The sequence below is a fragment of the Pan troglodytes genome, chromosome 9 (assembly GCF_028858775.2).
Source record: "Pan troglodytes isolate AG18354 chromosome 9, NHGRI_mPanTro3-v2.0_pri, whole genome shotgun sequence".
Classification (NCBI taxonomy): Eukaryota; Metazoa; Chordata; class Mammalia; order Primates; family Hominidae; genus Pan; species Pan troglodytes.
Window position 1 is genome coordinate 13,163,306 of NC_072407.2, and position 21,410 is coordinate 13,184,715.

A 21,410-nucleotide genomic window follows, 5' to 3' on the forward strand; every position below is an offset into this window, starting at 1 on the left:
TTTTATTCACTGTAATGAGATTTTTGCTTGGGGATTTAAATGTTTAAAGATTCAATAACATTGAAAATTCAAGTTCAAGAAATGATCGTGAGGCCCTGCTGGCCTGACCCAAAGTGAGATGATCGTGTGGCATTCAGGGGGTGTTTCTGGCAGTGCTGTTACTGTTAAAGAATGAGACCACCCTTCAAGGGGCTGCTCATGTCCACGGAGCAGAGTCCGTCTCTTACATTTGAGACTGGGGAAGGAAGGCATACATGACAGGCTGGGCCTCACCACACCCACCTGGACCTCAGATCCCTTGTGATGGGAAGCCCACTTGGGGAGTAGAACCCTTGGCAATACTGACTCAGGGTTGGTGAAATCTCCTTTTCATGACAATTGATGATTCTCATCCACTGAGGAAATTACATTTCACCTGAACTCCCCAGTCCCTCAGGCAATGGCCAGCAGAGTGTCGGAGGGCACAGCTGAAGGTGCGAGAGTCAGCATAGTGCATTTGCTGCAGGGTGGAAGCTTGCAACGAGGAAGGCTGGCAATAAATGTACATTATTATGTCTCCAGAAGTGCTTAGTTTTTATTTATTTCTAATTCTTTCTGCTTTTTTTTTTTTCATGAGCACTGCTTAGAACTCAAGTTCCTGGGATCAAACTTGTATCACACAGGCTGGAGAAGGCTGTGGAGAAACTGAGTCCTCCCAGGTCTCAAGGTGGGTGGAGGGAGCCTGCAGGGGTCTCCTTCCCTCCCCTCTTGCCTGTTCTGCCTGGTCAGAGCCTGCACACGAGTGCAGAGGGCTCCCTTAGAGAGGGCCGGGCTAGAGGAAGCTGAAGTTTCAGAATAAGCAGCTTATTCTGTGGCCTCCTTTCCACTACAGACTCCTTGAGGAGGAGTAAGACCCCAGAAGGACAGGTGAGTCTCACCTAGGCTGACCAAAGTCCAGCTCAGCCAGCCCTTGATCTATCCAAGACATCCGCCCACAGCAGTGAGAAGCTGATGCCACTCAAAGCCATTCTCAGTCTACATCCACGATGCTGGGAAAGAAAAACCAAGTTCAGTTTACCAAAATATCTGTATTATCTATAAAAATTGAACTCTAATGAGTCACTGATACTGGAGGCAGCAATATCCGACTGTGCTGACATGCAGAAGGAAGACAGCTCTGTCCCACCAACCCTATAGCAGAACATTTGTATTGAGTGGCACGTGGGCCGAGTCATTTGTAAGGTCTCAAAAACCTGGACACTTTGGAACGTAGCAATCGGATGAACGATCTTGGAAACATCTCTCGGGACTCCTGGGCTGTGTACTTGAAATAGTTCTGGGGATGGGCCAGGACATCAAACAGAGCCTTGATAAGTTTCTTATCCTAAAAAGAACAGAATTTTTGTTACTGGGCCAAAATATTTAAATACGCTGACATTTTGCCCATGGAACTATAATGACCCAGTATTAGGCCGTAGCTTGCTTAGCTGAAAAACACTTGCAAAAATTGTTTCCTCTGATTTTTATCTTCTTTCCAGTTTTTATTTTTCCTAATTAGTTTTAAGAAGTATGAATTACTTTTATAAATAAAACTTTAATATGTAAAATCCTGTTTTCTTTTTCCCAACCAGATGAATGCAACACTGGGATTTGGGAGTATTTGTAGGATTAGTGATACCACAAGTGTTTATTGCTAATTATTTATAAGTATTTAAACTTTGGTGAATTTTAGGCTTGAAGTATACATAAAGAGCCAAGGATCCTCAACTATTTGGAATTAATAGAAAAACATTATTTGCTGTTGGTTTGGATTTATAAGCAAATTTCTCCCTGCCCCTCCACAAGTTTCCAAATTAAAAAATACAACTTCACTTGACAACACTAAAGACAGCAACCTGATTTTTTTAAAAATTAAGTCTGGTGAAGGTATAAAACTGACCTTGGCCCAGGACAGGCTCTGTGTCTGAAAGGTGGCAACAAGGAGCAGGAGGAGAAGCCTTCTCCAACAGTACTCGGGAAGCTCTGTGGATAACTGCCATGTCCACCTGAGCCAGGCACTCACCTTAAGTATTTCCTGATGGTTCTCAGATGCATAGAGCCTGCCATCTCGAACTATGTCTTCAATGAGTTCCTGGTAGTCCTCTGTTGGAATAAAGAACATGTTTTGCATTCTTATGATTTAGTTGCTTCCAAACTCACTCTTTCACTTTTTGATAAGGTTCTGAGAAATGCCCCTTCTGTGGCTGCTATCACTTAGCATTCTGCTACTGAGAAGACAGTCAGAAGAAAACTTCCACAGACTCCCACCACCACCTCTCTTCATCTACCAGCATCTGCACCCATCTTCCCCGTCCCCTCTTCCCTCAGACGAGCCTCTGTGCATCCAGTCCAGGCTCATCCCTCCACTTAGCATGCCAGGTCCATCTTCTCTCCCCAAATCAACAGCATTGTTCTAGTAATTCTGCTCTTTCTTTCCTACATGATACATTTTTCTCTCTATTGGTCTCTCCCACCAGCATGCAAAAATGCTGTATGTCTCTGACTTTAAAAATCCCTCCCTTGACCTCATTTCTCCCTCCAGCTTCCATCTTACTTACCTGCTCCCTTTTGCAGCAAAAATCCTTAAAAAAATTGTCAGCACCCACTGTCTCTAATTCTTTTCCTTTCTTTCTCTCTTAAACCCAGTCCCATCAGCTTTGGCCCCCATCACTCCTCCAAAACTGCTTGGTGAGACCAGCAATGACCTTCATGTTGTTAAATCCCAACGGCCAGTTCTTGGTCTTCATCCTCCTTGATGCATCAGTAGCTTTTGACCTGGCTGGTCACTCCTCCTCCTTGATCCAGTTCTTCACTGAGCTTCCAGGACACCATGCTCTTTGGTTTTCCTCCTACCTTACCAGTTACTTCTCTGAGGCTTCTTTGCTTTTCTTCTTCTCTCTGACCTATTACCAAAGGAGGGTCCCAGGGCTTAGTCTTTGGTCTTCTCTTCTCTGTCTATACTCACTTCCTGTTGAGCTCATCAGGCTCTCCTTTCCCTCTCACCTCCCCACCTCCCACTTTTTTCTCTATCCTTGTATTATGTAAAACAATGAAGCTTCTTATCCACCAAGAAAGACTCTTCTCTCCTTTATTTGAATGGGGCTGGAGGGTGGAGAATTTGGCTGGTCGGGGAGGAAGAAAACTGTGTGTGTTCTCTCATTACTATTTTTTGTCCTGATGTACACATTAAATGCAGTGCATGCTGTACTTCTCCAAATGCCAATCTTCCCCCTTTGAAGTCTAGCTTATTTCCTATAGGCATCATTCAAATTAAGCATATGCAAAGCACAATCTTTTCCAAATTCCAGACACAGAAAAAATGCCTCTTTGTATGCATATCATGTGCGACAAAGCCAAACACATTATAAGAACATCATTGAAATTGTGTGAGAGGAACTCTTGAAAAGTTTCTCTCAGTTAAGGGATGGCAAATGGAAAGTAATGGTATAATAGTCACAATTACTAATTCGATATGTTTACAATAGCATTGGTACTCCATTAGTGTGGTGTCTTTCTTTTATTTTAGTGAATATAAAATATGAGAATACATTTTCATCTTGAATTCCTCTGCGGCAGTATCTCTCCTCTTTTTGATGATGGGACTTACCATTAAGAATGTCAGTTGCTGTGCTGCGTTCTGGTGTAATAGAAAACTAGACAGCTATTTGCCACTCCACCAAATGCTTCCCGACTGCTATCGTTTAAAAAAATATTTCTTCTGCTTTTAAGAACTACTGTGTTTCCTTACTTGCTCCAAGTCATTAGAAACCCAGGAAAGTTACAGGTAAGAATCCAGGCTCTGGAGTCCCACAGTCCTGGTTCAAACCTTGCTTTGCAACCTTGCCATGCTGGGACCTTAGGTCAGTTCCTTAAATCCCTAAGCCTGAATGGCCTCATCTATAAAATCAGGAAATAATCAAGTCTACTTTATGGAGTAATTGTGAGGAAAGCACCATGTAAAAGTCACTTCAGCATGTACCTGGCAGTCAGCAATGCTCAATGTGTGTTAGCCCCAGCTACAGTTCTCACCGTTGTCCAGCGCTCAGAGGGCCCGTCTGTAGCAGCCTCATGTGCACCTTCTAAATGTGATTTCTATCCTTCTGGGTTTGAAAAGAAGATATCAAACTTTTTGGAAATATATGTTTGAAAAAAAAAACTCTGAGTGAAGGCCTCGGGAGCTTCTCTGTGGGGAAAATAGCAGTTTCCAACTATTCTCTACTGTGACACATGCAAGACTCACTCTCGTGGGCATACACTGCATTATGCGTAATTTTCCCCAGTTGGAGCTACAACTCTTTTTCAATTTAAAAAAATCAAGACATTTTCATGTGTCACAAAGGCAGAGTTGAGAACAGCCATATTTATTTTGAAGTCTCAGTGTCTTTTTGCTTTCTTCCTGATTCCAGATAGGAGAGGTTGCCAGTTGGTTGCTTTTGGGTAGATGAGGCTCTCTGTCTCTCTCAGCAGAGCCATGTGGGAGGCATTTGGGTCCACCCCAAGAGATACTAAAACTCCTTGTCTTGGGTGTTTGTTTGACATTATTTCAGGCAACTGTAGGACAAAGATGATGATCCGTGCTTTTGTTACTTTTTAGGAAAGCCATAGAATATTGTCTTCCCAAACAGTTTTGGCATTTGTCATCCTAAAATCCTTCAGTGGCTTCCTCTAAGATTAAGTCTATCCTCCAGAGCTTGGCCCTGAAGGCTCTTCACAGCTGAACCCCATTCCCTTCTAGTCTCCTCTCTCACTGCCAAGCCCCACACACCCAACCCACTGACCAAATAAGACCATTCGTCAGTCCACACGTACACCGGGGTACTTCATCCTTTGACTTATGTCCTTCCCTCTTTCTGAATGTCCTTCTCCCCCATTTATGCTCAAAATGTATATGTTATTTCAAGACCCACATCTCTCAAGACTTTGCTCTATTCCTTCTAAAAGCTCATGTAAAATTAACTGCTGCTGCTGCTTCCATGCTCACATAGGGCTTTGGGCTGTTATAGCAGCTATAACAATATATATATTTTGTGTTTCTGTCACTAACCATGTTGTTTCCAGCACTTAGGCCAATGCCTGACATAGTAGATGCTCATTAAATATTTGTTGGCTAGGTGAACAAATAAGCTCAGGAAGAAACAAATGACTCCTCTCCTACAGGACTGTGTAGTCCTCCAGGACAAAGATCCAGTTCATTTTATGCTCCTAGTCAATGTTTTCCAACCAAGTCTCAGAGCTAGGTAGAGCCCCAGGGCTCAGATGGGCCACCTCTTCATCTAACATGAAGAAAATTAAAACAGAAGTCATCTGACTTGCCCAAGATACCACAGTGAGTCAGTGAAAAAGCCAGGACCAGAACTCAGGTCCTTCCCTGCCTCAGGATTCTACCTAATAAAAGCCACAGTCATCAGAAGTTAATATTTACTGAACAATTGCTATGTGCCAGGCACTGCCTCAAGTCCTTTAGGAACTCTCACTGAACTCTCAAATAAGTCTAATGATTGATTATCCTCATTCACACATTAAGAACTTGAGGCTTAGAGATGGTGGCATACACAGTCACAGAGAAATCATAGCCAGGCTAATCAGTCTGACTCCAGTGCCCATGTTCTTACTCACCAAGCTATGCTCACTTTTAATATATTTTATAAAACATCTTTTCCTCCTATTGTCAGTGTCCCCAAATGCCTGTTAAAATTTGGCACTTGTGAGTCAGCAATGTCTTTTCCCCTCATCTTGCCTGCCTTTCTGAGCATGTGTGCTTGTCAGCAGTTTGCCAGCTGGCTCCGAAGTTGGCTCTCTTCAAAGCAGAGAGGCTCTTTCCATGTGCTGCAGGCTGTGCTTACCATCATATGTCACGTATGGGACCTGGAACCCTCTAGCGCTGTTCCCTTCATTGGACTTAAACTGAATCCACAGCTTCTTTGACCTGGAGGTGAAGGCGATGGGGCGTTCGTAGGTCTGGCAGGTTTCATATGTTGTCACAGAATTGGATGAAGCTGCCAAGGGAAGTTGGAGAAGGGTGGGGTTCAAGACTCATCACTGATCAGGCATAGAGTAGATGCTCATCTTTCTAAACACTCAAACCATACAATAAGTTATGCTCAAAAGCTCTTCAGGCCCAGCTGAGCCATCATAAGTCAAAGGTCCTGGAAACAGAGTAGATTCAGCTGGTAATTGTGGACCCCCAGGGGAGGCTACGCCTGAAAGACCTGGGGCTTGGCAAGCAGCAGCAGCCCAGGCTGTACCGTTCACTGTAGGAGCTGGGTGAGGGCCTCCCATTCCAGAACTGACCTGCTGTCATCTAATCGTCATCACCACCATTTGCTGCCTAAGATCAGGCAGCGTGCTAGGCAATTTATGGACTTTGTCTCATTTAATCTTCTGAAAACCACAGAAAGTTGGTGCAACCGTTACCTTTTTAATAGAGAGATTAAATACTTGCCCAGGGTCATATAGCCAGTATGTGGTAAAACAAGGATTTAAACCTATACTTGACTTCAGACATTTTAACCACTAATAAGAAGAGCAAACGTTTATATAGTGGCTCCATGTGTCATCATCATTCTTTGTTTCTTTGTTTATTTGCTTGTTTTTTGAGACAAGGTCTGGCTCTGTCTACCAGGCTGGAGTGCAGTGGCATGATCACGGCTCACTGCATCCTCCACCTCCCAGGCTTAAGTGATTCACCCATCTCAGCCTCCCGAGTAGCCGGAACCACAGGCATGCACCATCATGCCCAGCTAATTAAAAAAAAAATGTATAGAGACAGGGTCTCACCGAGCCTGGTCACAAAATCCTGGTTCAGCCTCCTCCCTCAGCCTGGGATTACAGGTGTGAACCACTGTGCCTGGCCTATTCTAAGTGTTTCACAACTATGAACTCCTTTAGTCCTTATAACCTTATAAGGTAGCAACTGTTACTAGCCCCATTTTAACAGATGAGAAGACTGAAGTGCAGAAAGATTCAGAATGTGTGCCCGAGATCATAGAATTAGTAAGAGGTGGAACTGGGACAGAGATCCAGGCAGTCTGGCTGCAGAGAGCCCCTCATTACACTGCCCATAAACTGTGTTGACAGCAGTCTTCCTTTATGGACACTGGACCATGAATCAGGATAGGAGGACAGGTCCCCACCTGGCCAGGCTCGGTCAGTCTCCAAGCCATCAGTTGCAACTCAGTATGAGGCCTTGTCTGGGGCCAACACTGCATGATCCTCTCTGGCTCTCTGGGTCCGTGTGGAAGAGGGTCCAAAACACCCCAGTGAGCACAGAGGGGAAGACTGACCTGCAGGATCACTACCTCTGGGGCCCAGCAAGACGCTTCAGTGTGTGGCTTTCATTTAAATTTTGTTTCTCACCAACTCTATAAACTCATGTTCACCTCTGCTCTAATATGGAGGTGACATTCTAGGCCTGCCTCCTCACATTGAAAGCCTGAGGAGCAGGTCATCAGGCTTCCCAGCTGGCCTGAGAAAGGGAGGGAGGGAGGGAGACGCACAGGTTTTCCGCATCACCAGATAGTCTCCACAGTCGTCCTCTATGGGCAGGAAGATCTCAGGGACCACGATCAGGATGCGGCGCTTCGGGGGTGGGTTGATGGTCCACGTACACTCGGTGTTGGCTGGGTAATTGCCTGGGTAGTTTGGGGATTCAATGTACCCAGTGAAATCTCCCAGCTCCCCTCCACATCTTCTGTCTGAAAAAGGAGATGCCCCGAGTTATGGCACGACACTGTCATCTCTGTCCTGACCACCGATAGCTTGCTGAGCCCCGCAGCACCCCTGTTGCCACCCAGGAATGGGGCATGAAAATGACACCATCTGGGAATGAGTCTGTCATTCCCAGAGGGCCCCCGGTGGGAGCCAAACCATTAACTCCCCACAAGGAGTCTACCCCTCTGAGTTCCTGAGGCACTGTTTTCTCATTAGCCCGAAAGTGTTCACGGTCAGGGCAGGTAATTGTGAACAAAAGGATAAATTTAGCTTTCAGTATTTTGTTTACCAAGTCCAAGTGCCAGAAGAACACATGAGACAGAACTTCTAGGTCTCTCAAAATAGGGGGAACAGAGCTCATTGCTCTGCAGAGACTATCTGACCCTTTTTCAGAGAACTTTGATGAAGACAGACATATATTTTTCACTTTTCTCTCTGGTTAAGACCACATTTTATTTTTTATTCATCTTTAAAAAAAATTATTATTATTTTGAGATGAGGTCCCTCTCTGTTGCCCAGGCTGGAGTGCAGTGGTGCGATCATGGCTCACTGCGCCCTTCACCTCCTGGGCTCAAGCCTCCCAAGAAGCTGGGACCATATGCAAGTGCCATCAGGCCTGGCTAATTTTTTTTCCTCATTTTTTTGTAGAGACAAGGTCTATGCTGCCCAGGCTGGTCTGGAACTCAGGCTCAAGCTACCCCGGCCTTGTCCTCCCAAAGTGCTAGGACTACAGGCATGAGCCACTGCACCCAACCCACATTTTATTTTTAAGGAAGGAAGAAAATTCTAATTAGCTATCAGTAGGTACGGGGCATGCTGGATACCTACGTCTGGCACCAAAGACAGAGGCTGCACACATGTGCACATGCTTGCACAGACCCTCCTTCACCCACAGCACCCAGCTGCATCTTCCTTCATCCCAGAAATGTCACCCAAAGCTCTGAGAGCTCAGAAATGAGAAAGACACAGTCTTTGCTCTCAAGGAGCTCATTATTTAATACTGTCAGGTAAATCTGTGCAAGAGAAGATGTTGAAGGGATTACTTTTTCCCTCTCTAGTTACAACTGGGATTTATTATTACTAGAAAAAAATAAATAGGCTTTTCTTCTTGGAAGAAAAGAGGAGGAAGGGGGAGCCATGGGGCGGAGAATTGCCTTCAGTCCTGAAGGGCTGCCCTAGGAACTGTGCCATAAGGCTCCCATGGGGCCAACCAAGGGCCAGGTGGTGGAATACAAGGGAACATTCATCTTGTTCTAACACTGTGAGCTTTCTAAAGTCCAATCCACCAACAAGCTAGGATATCATGAGGTAGCAAGCTTCCTGTCACAGCAGGTATTCAAGAAGAGACTAGATGGAAGGCTACTTATAAAGATGTTGTTAAAAGGACTTCCTTGCAATAGAGAGAAAACCAGATGATCTTTCAATCATAAAGTTCTAATGATGTACTGCCCCCCTCAGTCCCAAGCTCCTCCAGTTTAAGGGGGGGGGGCCTCCTTGCTCCTCTGATTGCTATCTTAAAGATTAGCTGGGATTTACTTTTGGCCTTTACTACAGAGTTTTTGTTGTAATTTTGGTTATAAATAATGGCTTTAAAAAAAAAGCCTAGACAGCAAGTCCTTAAGTGATTTGCTTCCCTCTTCGTATAAAACACAAACCGGTCTCCTCAGCATCCATCCGAAGCTTTGCCTCCTGGTCTGCCTGAGACTCCCTTCGGCACATTCTAGCCTGAGGTCCAGGGGTCTCCTCCCAAAAGGCCTTTGCTTGCCTCGATCTGTGCTTCCCCCAGCTGCTCTCTCAAACATAAGGCTCTTTCTCCTACTCTTTCCCCACCCTCTCCATCAAAACCTTCTCACACCCTCCAGAAGCCTTTCCTCATCTCTCGAGACAGAGTCAATCGCTCCTTCCTCTGCAGCCTCACTGCCTGAGCTCCTTGCAGGGTCAGCGATGCTGACTCATTCTGCCTAATATCAACCAAGTCTCAGCAGAATGCTGGGCACGTAACAGGTCCTCAAGCAATGCATGCTGATCAAGGCTGGACTAAAATTATGCCCCAGGGAGGAAATTAAGGCAAGTACAGCTTGGAAGTGTGCCTGAGGAAGTAGCCAGGATCAATAAAGATGAGTCGCTCTGCACAGTCAGGCCCTGCTCTCTCTCCATGCTGGTCTGCATGGCTGTGAGCTGGGCTCATAACATCTACATGGTTCTGAGTGAACCTGGGACCTCTGCCCCGTGCCCCCTGCTCTGAGTTGGACCCAGACACATATCTTCTTAGCCAGAACTATGAAAAGCCTTAGAGAGGGACCTACTTTTACACTGGGTTATGTTTGTGGAGCCATCAAAGTCAGTCGTAGTATTTCCTGGGCAAGAAACACAATTATTTTTTCCAAATTCAGGCTGGTATGTTCCCACTGGGCAACGAATACATCGGTGAGTGGTGGTGTTGTAGAAATGTCCAGGTGAACATTGAACTGTGGGTCAAGGGAGGGTGAAAAGAATGAAAAAAAGCAAGATTATTTTTAATCAAATGCAGCACAAAGATTTTAAAGTTTGTGAAAGAAATGTTTATGTGCAAATGAAGTAGGGCTTTCCTACCAATCTGGGGCTAATCAACACTTAATTCCCTAAATAGGCAGTGTGGATGGGGCTCATGAAATAGAGAAATATAGAGGAACAAGATATGTGTGTATCTCCAAAGAGTTTATGGTTCATGCAGAGTCAGGCATCAATGATCACAACTCCAGTCTTCATGCAGAGCACGTCTGTGAGTATAGGGGGCAGGCAGTTGCAGAACTGAGGTTGGGTTTAGAGTTGGGCTCCCTGGGAAAAGGCAGCTGGAGTGGGGTTCTGGAGAAGGGGTATTGGGGGGAAGCTCTAGGTCAGGGCACTGAGATGGAGGAGGGCTAGAGGAAGGAACCAGGGGAACCTGTGTACCAACTGGCTCATCAGTGCCTGATCATCCCTTGTCAGCCTGTCCAAAGGGGCTAAGGTGGCTGGAGGACAGCTTGTCCAGTGAGTTCCAGTGCCCCCTGCACATCCTGCTGGGGCGAGTGGAGCTGGGACCTGAACCCCCAGCCACTGGGGCACTGCATCAGGCTGGGCTTGACTGGAGCCTCACCAGACTCCCATGATACTTAGACGGGAAATCCAGTCCTAGAAAAAAGCAAGCTGCCAAGTACTCACCTCTGGTTTCACAGTCCTGAAAGGAAGTAGCTCCCTGATGTTTGGTGGCAAGGCCTCCTCCACAGGGGAAGCAGGAAGTTCGACCAGCTTCAGGCTGGAACGTGCCCAGGGCACAGAGCTGGCAAGGTGCAAAGCCATCTGCAGAATATTCACCAGGTTGACACAGACCTGGAAGGACAAATAGCCTTACGTGAGCAAGGCCTCCAGGCAGACCCTTGCTCCCCACTCTCCAAATGAGATCAACTTCAGTCCAACCTGTTACCCCGTGCTGACCGCAGTTCCCATCTCAGTCAGAGAGCACACAGTCAATGCTGTGGTGCTTCTGACCCTGAGTCAATGGCACATGAGTGCCTGCTGTTTACACACAGGGCTACACAGCACAGTGCAAAGATGGAAACCAAGAAGTCAAGTGTCAACTGCTTCCAAAGTATGGGAAGGCCTGGGTAGTTCTCAGGCTTAGGCCTACACACTGCCTAGGCATCCCCTGCAATGCAGGAGAGAGAGTTCTCTGCCCTGGAACCAATTTGGTAATTAGACCCAGAAGTACCCCTTTACCCAGCTGATTACAGCCTATTGATATAAAGAGTGATCCGGGCTGGGCTTGATGGCTCACGCCTGTAATCTCAACACTCTGGGAGGCTGAGGCAGGAGAATCACTTGAGCCTAGGAGCTCAAGACCAGCCTAGGCAACATGGCGAAATCTCTACAAAAAAATTTAAAAATTAGCCAGACATAGTGGCACATGTCTGTAGTCCCAGCTACTCTGGGACTGAGGCAGGAGGATCACTTGAGCCCAGGAATTCCAGGCTGCAGTGAGCCATATTTGCACCACGGCACTCCAGCCTTGGTGATCCAGAAAGACCTTGTCTCTAAAAAAAAAAAGAGTGACCCAAAGAGTCTCCCCTGTTTTAACAATAATATTTACTAAGTTAGATCTTACACATGTTATACCTGGGACAAGAAACACAGTCATAAACAAACAAAAGGATTTCTAAAAGCACATGTTCCTCAGGAATTAGTCATTGGCAAGATGCTATCAAAATCTGCTATCTATCTCTTATATTCTTAATCATCTCTCCTCTATTAATCATAGTGGTCTCATTTTCCACCATAAGTTATAGATATGATGGCATTTCAAGAACACACACCATTGGGAGGAGCCTGGAGCCTGTCAGACCTGGGTTCTGATTCCACATCCTCCACTTGGCTGTGTGACCTTAAAAGAGTCACTGTAGCCTCGTGGAGTTGTAATGATTATATGAATTGTGAATAATTCATATAATATACTTAGCATAATGCCTGGCATAGGTAAATATTCAATACATGGTAGCTATAATAACCATTATTACTAATATTCTTATTGCTGTCATTTTTTTTTTTTTTTTTTTTGAGACAGGGTCTCTGTTGCCTAGGCTGGAGTGCAGTGGCACAATCACAGCTTACTATAGCTTGACCTCCTGGGCTTAAGCTATCCCTGCACCTCAGCCACCTAAGTAGCTGAGATTACCATGTGCCACCACGCTCAGCTAATTTTTGTTTTTTTTTTTTTTTTATTTTTTCTGCAAACGAGGTCTCACTATGTTGCCCACGCTGGTCTTAGGGTTAGGGTTAGCCACCTGAGCTCAAGTGATCCTGAACCCAAAGTACTAGGGTTACAGGTATGAGCCACCATGCCTGGCCTAAATTTTTCTTAATAAGGTCACATAGGCCGGGTGCAGTGGCTCACGCCTGTAATACCAACACTTTGGGAGGCCGAGGCGGGTGGATCACCTGAGGTCAGGAGTTTGAGACCAGCCTGGCCAACATGGCGAAACCCCATCTCTGCTAAAATACAAAATTTAGCAGGGCATGGTGGCATGCACCTGTAATCCCAGCTTCTCTGGAGGCTGAGGCATGAGAATCACTTGAACCCAGGAGGTGGAGGTTGCAGTGAGCCGAGATTGCACCACAGCACTCCAGCCTTGGTGACAGAGTGAGACTGTGTCTCAAGAAAATATAATAATAATGTCACATACAAGGGTAAATTCATGCCAAAATGTCACCCCTTATCAACCTTGCAGTTAGTTTTGGAGTTTTATAACAGACCAAAGATACGATAGGAGTCACACAGTCAATATGAGGATTTGATTTTTAAGCCAGAAACAGCCTTGCAGTTCAGTTTGGAGTTATTTAGGTGGGAAATAAAGCTGAGGCTGGGAGTCACTCCAAGGACAGCCGTGGGAGCAGCACAAGGGGTCTTCACTCTGCCGTGGCCATCAGATATAGATCACCATTCAGATCACACCTGCCACTGGAGCCCACAGAGTGTCAATACAGCCAGCCCTTCTCCCATTTAATAAAAGGAAGACATTTAATCATAAAGTAAATAGGAAAGCCCACAGAGCTTGAGATTGACTTCAAAGTTAACATGTTGCAAGAGATAATTAAAAGCTCTTCACAGAGGAGGTCCCAGTTTTAACAAAATGAACGGATATATTTGTTTTAAATAAAAAAGCTAAGAATTTGAGACCAAAGCTGGAGAAAAACCCAGACCTCCTCTCTTCATTTTAACACTTTCAAAACAGTACCTATAGATAGGGAAATCACTCAGGTCTCAGGTGTATATATTTCCAGTGAAGAAAGCACGCAGTTTCAACACTTACGCTCTTCTGCTAGTGTATTCTACCCCATCTTCATTTATTTGCTCAAATGAGTATCTGCCCAGCATGTGTCAGGCACTGACCTAGGCACTGGTGAGCCAAAGATGAATCAAGCCAACGTGGTCCCTGCTTGTAGGAAGCCCCAGGTGAGTGTGCATTGTCTGGAGTCCTTGAGATGCCTTCTGTCTAAACAATGACATCAGAGATGGGAGGAGTAGGAAGGAACAGACAGCATCCTTACCTCCACATTCAGACATATTCCAAGCTTCTGGGGTCTTCAGGGCCCCAGAATTTCCTGGTCTTGGGCATGGTTCACAAGTAATTTGTCCTTCCTCATTTTGGAAGGTTCCATTTGGACATAAAATGCAGCATTCTTGTGCTCCATCATAATAGGTCCCAGCCCTGCAACTGACTAGCCAAAAGGGAAACAATCTGGTCAGTGTGGACACAAAGGCCAAGGAAGGATGATGTGAGTTCTAGAGATGAAGGCAAATAGATGGCACTGACCACACCACCCGCCGCATGCAAACTCCCTGAATATGCAGTGTGCCCTGCCTTGGTTCTCTCTGCACACCTCTGCACAGCTTGATCCTTATTGCCCCGTTAGAGGTGTTTACAGCTCTGTCTCTCCCTAGACCATGAGCTCCTTGAGAATAGGGATCACAGGGGTTCGAATTATTTTTGTAGCACAAGCACTTGATGGTTGAAGAGAGATTTTTAAAAATCCTGGATCTCCCTACTTCACAGGGCTGTTGACACAATTATAGAGGTGAAAATCATTCATCGAACATAGGTCTAGTGCTGGAAGAACAGAGTGTTATTAATTCTGTCTGGTGGCATCCTGAAAGGTGTCCTAGAGGAGGTCACATTTGTGTCAGGCCTTGAAGGATGAATAGGATCTTCGCAGTTGGGAAAGGGGGCAGGTTCTAAAAGTTCATGCATTAAATAAGGAGGAGAGGAAAGAAAAGGTTGGGAATAGACTGCAAAAGTTCTTGAGTGCCAGGCATTTGGATTTTATTGTCACAGGTAAAGGAATCATTGAAAGGACAGGAGTCAGGCATGGTGGTGTGCGTCTGTAGTCCTAGCTACTGGGGAGGCTAAGATGGAATCACCTGAGCCTAGGAATTTGAGTCTAGCCTTGGCAACATAGTGAAAATGAGACCCCTTCTCTAAAAAAGAAAAAAGAAAAGAAGAGGAAGATGTCCAGAAGCTGTGTTTTGAAAAGTTCATTCTCTGGTGGCCGGCTGGGATGGGTGGTGATCTCAAGACTCTTACAAAATAGCACACTTCAGATTCACAATAAATAATACAACAGGCTGTGCGCAGTGGCTCACACCTATGATCCCAGCACTTTAGAAGGCCAAGGTGGGTGGATCACCTGAGGTCAGGAGTTCCAGACCAGCCTGGCCAACATGGAGAAACCCCATCTCTACTGAAAAAACAAACAAACAAACAAACAAACAAAACAGAAAAATTAGCTGGGTGTGGTGGTGCACACCTGTAATCCCAGCTACTTGGGAGGCAAGGCAGGAGAATTGCTTGAGCTCTGCAAACACGGAGGTTGCAATGGGCCGAGATGGTGTCACTGCACTCCAGCCTGGGCGACAGAGTGAGGCTCTGTCTCAAAGAAAAAAATCAATACAACAAAGTATAAATGCTGGTAAATAAGGAAATTCATAAATGTTGCTTCTGATTCTATTTCTAGTACTGTTAAATGTAGATTTGTACCTTATTTTAGGCTATGAATATGAAGCAAGCATACCAAATTTGGCTCCCTACTATTCAAACATCAGAGTCATCGCATTTCTAATGACTAACATTTGTTGAGTACTTATACTAGACACCATGTCAAAAGCTCTACATAAAGTATCTCATTTATTCCTCAACACAGCCCTAAGGATCTAGGTGCTATTATTAGCACCGTTTTACAGAAACAGAGACTGAGAGAGGTTAATAATTTGGCCAAAGTCCCACAGCTAATTTGTGAAATACTCCTATGGTACTGTAAGATCAAGAGCTTTGAGTTTAAAAGGGAAAAAAGTTATTTAACAAACGGGCAGATTTAAGTGCAATTGAAGACTTTATCAAGGATTCTCTATGGGGCTAGGAGAGTTTGACTGGAACAAACATTCTCTATATGTAAGCTGCCAAGAAATAGAAAAAAATTACATGATAAAGTTAACTATTATAGCTCTCCAGTGTCTGTAACAAGGGAGATCGGTTTTCATCCTATTCTACAAATGCAATTTGCATATATACTCTTAGGGTTAAACATGGGAAAGTTCTCTGTTATAAGAAATAAAAATGTCTTTTCATTATTCATTCTATAATCTTAAAAAAAATCAGGCTTTTGGATCATGGTAAGCAAAAATATGCCACATTTTAAATATTATTTCTATAATTCAATGTAACCAATTAATAAAGTCTATCCAAATATCTAAATCTTAATACTCATATTTCTTGGATTTTCTTTTACAACATTCATGTATCATTTAAATACAATTTTATATATATAGATTTTTTGAGATGGAGTTTCACTCTTGTTGCCCAAGCTGGAGTGCAATGGCGCTATCTCAGCTCATTGCAACCTCCGCCTCCTGGGTTCAAGCGATTCTCCCACCCCAGCTTCCCAAGTAGCTGGGATTACAGGCAAGCACCACCATGCCGGGCTAATTTTTTGTATTTTTAATAGAAACAGGGTTTCACCATGCCAGCCTGGCTGGTCTCGAACTCCTGACTTCAGGTGATCCACCTGCCTCAGCCTCTCAAAGTGCTGGGATTACAGCCATGAGCCACCATGGCCGACCACAATTTTATATTTTTAAAAAATTAAAAGTGAACCAAACTCTTGTTTTATTGGCAAACAATATTATAATGAGACTGATGGCAAATAGAGTATAATTCCAGACTTCTTCTCTAAATGCAGCCCTACTGGATAATGGTTTCCATATCGCTCTGGTTCCAGCCCATCTCTCATGTAAAGCTGGGCTGAATTCTGTATTACGAATTCACGTTTTACCCTGTGTCCCACTTGACTCTTTCAGTGTCTGTAGCAGGCCAGTAAATCAGAGAATAACTCCTTCATGGCTCTAAGGAGCTCACCTGTCATGAAGCAGGTAAAACCAAGGCTGTCCAGAGCCCCTCTGCTCAGCCATTTCTATTTGAAGAAGAGCTGTTTTTACAATACTCATCCACGGAAGGGAAAGTGCCGATATGGTGACAATGATTCCAACAGCCCCATTAATCATAACTTAGAGTCACATCACCATGGTCTGTTCCATCATGGTTCCTCTGGCAGAAAACAGATGTCCTCAGCAGGTGGACAACACCAGGCCTGGTTCTTACTGAGCCAGGGACCAGGATGGGCTCCTGCTGCTCTGCTGTCCCTGCTCCTGAGAACTCTTTCAACCTCCACAGCCTTTGCAAGGTGACCTTTAGAGAGACCTCACAATATCCCACCTCTGTGCCATTTCTTAACTGCTCGAAGTGCCAAGAAACCCTTCAGGCTGCCCTGTGGAAAAGAGGGCACCAGTTCTTTTTCCTCACAATGAAAGGCCTGCTTCACATAAACAAACTCATATTGTCAGTCACAGTGTCCATTTTCCTTCCAGAGAGAAAGACATGCAGAAATAATTCATGCCAAGCACCTCCCAAATATATTTGATTCTTTCACAAGGTAAAAATGAGCTAAACACTAAAAGGCAACTCTGAAATATCATGAAGGGATGCCTGAAAACCGCTCTTTGCAAATGTGCTGAGAATCTGGCCTGCAGAGACCTCAATCACACGTTCCAGTGGCTTCTCTCTTCTCCTTCAGCAGCCAGCTTGTTTTGCTGCCCAGGACAAAGGAGTCAATTGCCCCCAGAACACTTCACTATCACAGCAAAGCTTTTGTGTGCCTTCAGTGACCATTAAAATCTCATTCTCAAATCCCACACAGCTGTTTTTTCTCCTTCTTTAAAAAAGATACGAGAAAGCTTTTCTGATGCAAAAGGGACAGACCAGCAGGATGAGGATTAATGGCGACAAAGAAGCTTGAAGCCTCGGCCTCTTTTCAGCACTGTGGCCTTTGAGTATTTCAGGCTATGGACAAACACTATGGTCTCTCTGTGGCTAAGATGATGAACCTAATAAAAGGGGTCACCCTCTAGTATTTGACTGCTTTCTTAAGAATCACGCCTTGACTTCTGAAGAAGAGCCATAAGCAGCCCACGTGGATTCCCAGGGTGCCCCAGGGCTGCTGCTTTGTCCCAGTCCAGAGGCGCTGATGCCCCAGGCAGAGCTGGCCTCAGGATCCTGGTTTGAGCTCTCTTTAAATGACTGCCCCCATGATAACAGGGGACAGTGCCTTCTTGGGCTGAGAGATTGATTTTTCATTGTCCAGGTTTTTGACCTGTGCTCAGGTTTGCTCTTTAAAAACATTCCTATAGTTGAGGCAGAGAAATGAGCCCAGCTTGATGCCTTCTTCCTTATTGGGTTCCCAAATGCACACTATGTTCTTTTCATGCCTAGTTAACTGGAGCTGAAATTTCACTTCCTTTAGAGTGCCTTTTTTGCCCTCAATTTAAATATTTCTCCAAAGATTTGCCCTTTGCCCTCTTTTCTCTTAATGTTATCTACTATCCTTGGGATTTCATCTGTTGTCCCTGTGAAGATTCATTTACTCATTCATTCAATAAGTACTTATTGAGCACTCATTATGTGCTGAGTACCGTTCTAGGAGCTGGAGACACAGCAGAGAAGACAGACATGACCCTGTTCTAATGGGGTTCTCAGGGCAGTAAATAAATGAGCAATAAATCTCAATGAGCAAGCAAATAAGTATGTAATAGAATGCAAGTAGTAGTATGATGAAGAAAAGGAAAACAGGGGAAGAGGACAAAGAGGGGGTAGGGATGGAGTTTGTATATATGCTATTTTAGAACTGTGGCCAAGAAAGGCCTTTCTGAACAGAGACCAGAATAAAATGTGGGAAACAGGCTGGGCGCTGTGGCTCACACCTGTAATCCCAGCACATTGGGAGGCTGAGGCAGGAGGACTGCTTGAGCCCAGAGTTCAAGACCAGCTTGGGAAATATAGTGAGACCTCGTCTTTCCAAAATCACCTTAAAAAGTTAGCTGAGCGTGGTAGTGCATGCCAGTGGGAGAATAGCTTGAGCCCAGGAGGCGGAGGTTGCAATGAGCCAAAATCACACCACTACACTCCAGCCTGGGTGACAGAGCAAGACCCTGTCTAAAAAACAAACAAACAAAAAAACACAAAACAACAACAACAACAAAAAACAGGAAATAGCCTTGCAATGAGATTGCCTAAAAGCAAGAAAGGCAGTGTAGTAGGAACACAGCATAAGGGGGTAGGGCAATAAGAGAGGAACTTTAAAAAGCAAGCAAGGGCCAGATCACATGGGTGCTTGAAGGCCATGGTAAGGGAATTAGACCTTACTCAAAGTATGTTGGAGGTTTGAAATGGGGCAGTGACACAATCTGATTTATGTTTTTCTTTTCTTTTCTTTTCTTTTCTTCTTTTGTTTAGGAGACAGGGTTGCGCTCTGTTACCCAGGCTGGAGTGATCATGGCTCACTGCAGCCTCAACCTCCTGGGCTCAAGTGATCCTCCCACCTTAGACTCCTGAGTAGCTGGAACTACAGGCTTGCACCACCATGCCCAGCTAATGTTTTAACTTTTTGTAGAAATAGGGTCTCCTGGGCTCAAGTGGTCCTCTGTCTTGGCATCCGAAAGTGAGCCACTGTACCCAGCCTGATTTGTTTTTAAGAGATGTCCTGGCTGCTGTGTGGAGAACAGACGGAGGCCAGGCAAGGCTGAGGAGAACAATTCAGAGCCTGGTACAACAGACTGAGCTAGAGATGATGGTGGCTTGAAATAGAGCAGTAATAATAACGGAGGAGGAGAAAACTGGTCAGATAAAGGAAATTACCTGAAGGCAGAGCTGACAGGATTTGCACACGGACTGGATGAGGAACGCAACAGAAAGGGAGAGGTCAAGATGACTCAGGCTTTTGACTTGAGCAACTGGGTGAGGCGAGGTGCCCCTTACTGAGATGCTGGTTTGATTTGATTTGAAGCTTGAGAGGATAAGAAGCTTTGTTTGGAAACACTGAGTTTGAGATGCCAGTTGGCCATCCAAGTGCGGATACTAGGAAGGCACGGGTTCTACTGTTGGTCTCTGAGGCGGAATACTACACCTCAAGGGTTGACAAGATGATCCACCGGGTGGGAGCACGTTTCTACACCCATGCCTACGAATTTTCACCTAAAATAAGAAACAAACGAAGCTCCTCTGGTTTAGAATATGGTGTAAGAGCAGCCTCCCAGCCAGTCTCCATCTCTGTGAGGCACAAGACACATGTGAGGAGCCAGGGTCGCCAAGAAAAGAGAAGCACTGGCACCCACAACTCGGGCGCAGGGCACTGACTGACTCTCGCCTCTCAATACATAGAGAATAGTTACAGCTTAGCTATGCCTGGGTAATGAGATGTCCTGACCTATATGATCGTGTTTTTAACTAAAGCAACCACCACAAAATAGAAAGCAGCTTTGATGGATTCCCGGAAAGAACACCCGACTGAAGGGCGTAAACGTGACGCGAGCCCATGCGCACCACAGGAGAGGGCCCGTGGGCGCATCTTCTGCTCCTAGCACAGCAGCCACGCGCGTCCGCACTACAGGAGAGGGCCCGTGGGCGCGTCTTCTGCTCCTAGCACAGCAGCCACCCGTGTCCACAGTGGAGCGGAGGTTTCCCATCCAAGACCCCCAGTGGGTGCCTGGAACCTCGGAGAGTACCACACCCTATATACACTAGGGGTTTTCCTATGTGTGCTTATTCATGATAAAGTTTCATTTATAAATTAGGCACAGCAAGAGATTAACAATAATAAAATAAAACAATTATCACAACATATTATAATAAAAGTTATGTGAATGTGGTCTCTGTCTCAAAGTATCTTATAGTACCGTACTCACCCTTCTTGTGATCTGTCAATCTGATAACTGAGATGACTACTATGTGACTAACATGGGGGAGGGTATACACCGTGGGTACGCAGGATAAAGGGAGGATTCATATCCCAGGCAGGATGGGGAGGGTATACACCGTGGGTACACAGGATAAAGGGAGGATTCATATCCCAGGCAGGATGGGGAGGGTATACACTGTGGGTACGCAGGATAAAGGGAGGATTCATATCCCAGGCAGGATGGGGAGGGTATACACTGTGGGTACACAGGATAAAGGGAGGATTCATATCCCAGGCAGGATGGGGAGGGTATACACTGTGGGTACGCAGGATAAAGGGAGGATTCATATCCCAGGCAGGATGGGGAGGGTATACACTGTGGGTACGCAGGATAAAGGGAGGATTCATATCCCAGGCAGGATGGGGAGGGTATACACCGTGGGTATGCAGGATAAAGGGAGGATTCATATCCCAGGCAGAATGGGGAGGGTACACAGCATGGGTACGCAGGAGAAAGGGAGGATTCATATCCCAGGCAAGATGGGGAGGGTACACGGCGTGGGTACGCAGGATAAAGGGAGGATTCATATCCCAGGCAGGATGGGGAGGGTATACACCGTGGGTACGCAGGATAAAGGGAGGATTCATATCCCAGGCAGGATGGGGAGGGTACACAGCATGGGTACGCAGGATAAAGGGAGGATTCATATCCCAGGCAGGATGGGGAGGGTACACAGCGTGGGTACGCAGGATAAAGGGAGGATTCATATCCCAGGCAGGATGGGGAGGGTATACACTGTGGGTACGCAGGATAAAGGGAGGATTCATATCCCAGGCAGGATGGGGAGGGTACACAGCGTGGGTACGCAGGATAAAGGGAGGATTCATAT

The 21,410-nt window shown here is 45.4% G+C and overlaps 1 protein-coding gene across 15 annotated transcripts in view; it reads right to left on the reverse strand.

Annotated features, from left to right (window-relative positions):
• Nucleotides 1-1,047: 1,047 nt before the first annotated feature.
• SCUBE2 (signal peptide, CUB domain and EGF like domain containing 2) overlaps nt 1,048-21,410 on the reverse strand; it is a 92,458-nt gene continuing 72,095 nt past the window's right edge. For 10 of the 15 annotated variants that reach the window (XM_063782775.1, XM_054662079.2, XM_063782773.1 and 7 more), the window contains 7 exons: nt 13,789-13,959; nt 10,909-11,076; nt 10,035-10,196; nt 7,515-7,712; nt 5,862-6,014; nt 2,042-2,121; nt 1,048-1,363 (listed from right to left, as the gene is read on the reverse strand). In XM_063782775.1, coding sequence (XP_063638845.1) covers nt 1,211-1,363; nt 2,042-2,121; nt 5,862-6,014; nt 7,515-7,712; nt 10,035-10,196; nt 10,909-11,076; nt 13,789-13,959 — 1,085 coding nt within the window. In that variant the 3' untranslated portion in view covers nt 1,048-1,210. Of the gene's footprint in view, nt 1,364-2,041; nt 2,122-2,683; nt 2,922-5,861; nt 6,015-7,514; nt 7,713-10,034; nt 10,197-10,908; nt 11,077-13,788; nt 13,960-21,410 lie in introns of those variants that run through there. The other 5 variants (XM_054662076.2, XM_016920346.4, XM_054662078.2 and 2 more) reach the window with 2 other exon arrangements.